Consider the following 3,449-nt stretch of genomic DNA (forward strand, 5'->3'; position numbering starts at 1 on the left):
ACGACGCGGCCGCCCCGCGGGCTCCGGTGCAGCGGGCGGTGGCGATGCCCGGCGCCTGCTCCTGGAGCGGGGCGGCCCCGCGGGCCGCGGAGGGGGCCGGAGGCGCCGGGAAGGGCCGGGGGGGCTCGGCGGGACGCGCGGTCCGGGAGCGGCGCGGGAAGGGGCGGTGAGCGGGAGGGGCCGCCCGCGATCCCGCCCCGCTGACGCGCCCTCTGTGTTGCAGGTGACGGTGGCGGACGGGGACGCCCCGGCCGAGGTGAGTGACACTGGGGCTCTGTGACACTGGCGACGCTGTGACACGCGTGGGGCAGGCGGGGCCGGACCCGTCCCGCCCGCTCACGCCCCTTCTGTCTCTCTCTCTCTCTCTGTCTTGTCTCTCTCTCCCCGCAGCCCAAGCGGCGATCGGCGCGTCTGTCCGCGGTGAGTGCGGGAGCGGCGCGGCCCCTGCGGGACGGGCGGTGGGTGGACGGGTGGGTGCGTGGGAGCACCCGGGAGGGGTCACCCGGGGCGAGATCTCCGCCTGACTTGTGTTCTCTCTCTTCAGAAACCCGCGCCGGCCAAAGCGGAGCCGAAGCCAAAAAAGTTGCCGGCAAAGGTGAGGGGGAGGAGGTGCTGACTGGTGGCATCCCATGTCGTGTCCTCGTGTTTTATTCCCTGTGGGAACGCTCGGTTTGGCTAAAATACCGTTTTAAGGCGCTTCTGCCGTGTCTGTAGGTACATTCCACCACTCTTTGAGTAGATCCATGTTCAGGTCTCAGGTGTGGCATGGAAATGTGGGCACTGCTCCATTGGTAGTTTGGTATTGGGTGGAACTACTTGAATGTTAAAGCAATTGGACATCAGGAGGAATTTCTTCATGTAAAGGGTTGTTAAGCGTTGGAAGGGGCTGCCCAAGGAGGTGGTGGAGTCCCCCAGTCCCTGGAGGTGCTCAGGAAACAAGTGGATGTGGCACTCAGTGCCCTGGGCTGGGTGACAAGGCACAGGTTGGACCCGATGATCTTGGAGGTCTTTTCCAGCCTCAGTGATCCTGTGATTCTGTTCAGAGGGTTATATTTCACCACTAGAACAAAAGGGGATAGAATATATGTACTCACATTTTAAAGCAGTGTTGTTAGGGCAGGAAAAAAAACAATTTCTTAGCCACTTAAAAATACCTCAGTTTCCATTTTTTAACTGGAGTTTTTGGTTCTTTGTGTATGTGCAACAAAGTGTGGGTTTATTACCATCCTTAAATTTTTCAGCACAGCTTTCGCAGTGCCAATAACTGAGGTGATTCCCTAATTTCAGACACCCTAACACAGAGCTCTGCTTTGCAGACAGATTCCTGATGTTTTCATTGTGCTCATCCTATTGAACAGTTCCTTCCCAGGAATGCCCCTTCTTTCCAGTGGTTTGATTATCACTGTGCTCCCACTCTCAGGGCTGTGAGCCTGAAGACTTTGGGGAAGCTTTCCAGTGTTACTGCAGCTGTAATTCTCCTTTTTCCGGTGCCTATAATGCACAGGGAAGAACTTCTGTCATCACTTCTAATTGTTAATTACCAATTAATTGTTAATTACCAGTCAAATGATAGATTTTTTTTTAAATTCTGCTTTCTGTATTTGACCCACTAAAATGCACTTTTTCTGCATCAACTTGGTCGCTTTTTAAAACTTTCCTGACAGTATCTTTTCTGGTTGGGAGAAGTTTGCTCATTATGGACTTACTTGGTGGGGTTTTTAAATAAATCCTGATGAAGAATAATAGATTTTGACAATAAAACCATAGAGATCTGTTTGCTGCATTTATGTGAGTCTGAAATATTTTGCAAGGAGGGGGATCAGGGGCTGTTGGTAGCTTAGCAAGCCCATCTTGGTTTTCTGTGCTTTTTTTAATTATTTTCAGAGTTTACCTGGTAAATCCTAGGAATTTATTGACTGGAAATGTATTTCATTGTAGGATAAATCTGAGGACAAGAAAGCTCAGAAGGGGAAAAAGGGGCCTAAAGGCAAACAGACAGAAGAGACGAACCAAGAGCAGACAAAGGACAACCTGCCTGCAGAAAATGGGGAGGCCAAAACTGAGGAGGTAAAAGTTCGGAGGGCTGGGTTTGGGTCTGGCTGGCAGAGGAGTTTCCTCCTTGCCACAAAAATGTTTTGACAGATAGAATGTTCTTTTTCTTGGGACTGGAGAGAGTTTTCAGGGAAAATGGTTTGAGCAAAGCTGAGGTAACATTTACAGACTGTGCTGGGAGAAGGGACAGGTTGGTTCAGGGCTGGAAGAGAAGGTGGGAGACCCAGCTGAGAGCTGTTGATGGTGAAGTGTTTGAACCTAAACACTTGCACACTGCAGGAGTGCTGGAATGCAGGAATAATTCAGCTCTAACTTAGGACAGCATCTGGAAGGAAGAGCAGTGTCTTTCAGGGCAGCTGCCAACGTGAAACACGAGTGTGGTGCCAGCCCAGAACTGCTCACAGGTGTCTGTGATAACGAAGCCCTCACTTTGATGAGTTCAGTGGGCCCTGCTGAGCAGAGTCAGATGATTTTTTAATTTATTTATTTTATTAATGCTTCCTGTGGGCTCTCTTCTTGCATTGCAAAGTAATTTTTTAAGATGGAAATGTTGTCCCACTGATCCATCTGTGTACAGACCTTCGAGTAGGAGGTTTTTAGGAAAGCACAGGATGGTCCTGGAGTCATTTGCTCATGGTGTAAGTTTGTCATTTGGAAGCTTAGACTGATCTTTGTGAAAAGTTGGGATCTAACTGGGAATTACTCAGTTGGCTCAACTTTTTGGCATCATTACAATCACGTAATTTGTTGGGTTTTTTTTAACTTCTGCCATCTTCATGCTGGACTTGTGCTGGTCAGCCCAGCCAAAGTTTCAGGTGTAACCCAAAAGCAAAGTCCAGGAGAGGCAGAGTCTGTCCTGTTGGATGTCACTGGCTTGTGTTTCTAAGGTTTAGTTACTGTAAAACAGGGTAAGATTGGAGAATATTTTAAAGCCAAAGCCCCTCCAGTCAGGAAGGCAGCAATTCCAATGAAGATGAAACTCAACATCCTGCCATTCACACTGGGGGGATCCAAGGAGCCTTTCCCAGTCCAGGAGATCCTGATCCAAGAGGAATAAGAAGCTCGTGGCACCAACTTACGCAGCCCCATCTGCAGGAATGAGTCAGGGTTGTTCTCTGTGTCATTTTGTGCATTAAACCAAACCAAGAGCCTGAGCCACTTTAAAACTTCCTGCACTGAAATGTCCTGGTTTGTTTTTTTGTCTCCTTTCAGCCCCCAGCACCTGACGCAGCTGCAGAGAAAGAAGTGAAGTCTGAGTAAACCCCCCCCCCCAAGCTGTAACTGGTGGCCCTCCAACCTTTCTTCTTGTACAATTCAGAGGAATATTTTTATCGACTATTTTGTAAATGCCAGTTTTTTAGTAGTTCTAGAAAAAACACGTTTTTTAAAAAGCAAAA

The 3,449-nt window shown here is 49.3% G+C and overlaps 1 protein-coding gene across 1 annotated transcript in view; it reads left to right on the top strand.

Annotated features, from left to right (window-relative positions):
- Positions 1-3,437, top strand: part of HMGN1 (high mobility group nucleosome binding domain 1) — a 4,792-nt gene extending 1,355 nt beyond the window's left edge. The window contains exons 2-6 of the mRNA XM_027909385.1: positions 224-256; positions 391-420; positions 545-595; positions 1,939-2,067; positions 3,265-3,437. Coding sequence (XP_027765186.1) covers positions 224-256; positions 391-420; positions 545-595; positions 1,939-2,067; positions 3,265-3,312 — 291 coding nt within the window. The 3' untranslated portion in view covers positions 3,313-3,437. The remainder of the gene's footprint in view (positions 1-223; positions 257-390; positions 421-544; positions 596-1,938; positions 2,068-3,264) is intronic.
- Positions 3,438-3,449: the final 12 nt, after the last annotated feature.

The sequence above is a fragment of the Empidonax traillii genome, unplaced genomic scaffold, assembly GCF_003031625.1.
Source record: "Empidonax traillii isolate 1590-97213 ecotype Southwest subspecies unplaced genomic scaffold, ASM303162v1 scaffold2088:size63783, whole genome shotgun sequence".
Taxonomy (NCBI): Eukaryota; Metazoa; Chordata; class Aves; order Passeriformes; family Tyrannidae; genus Empidonax; species Empidonax traillii.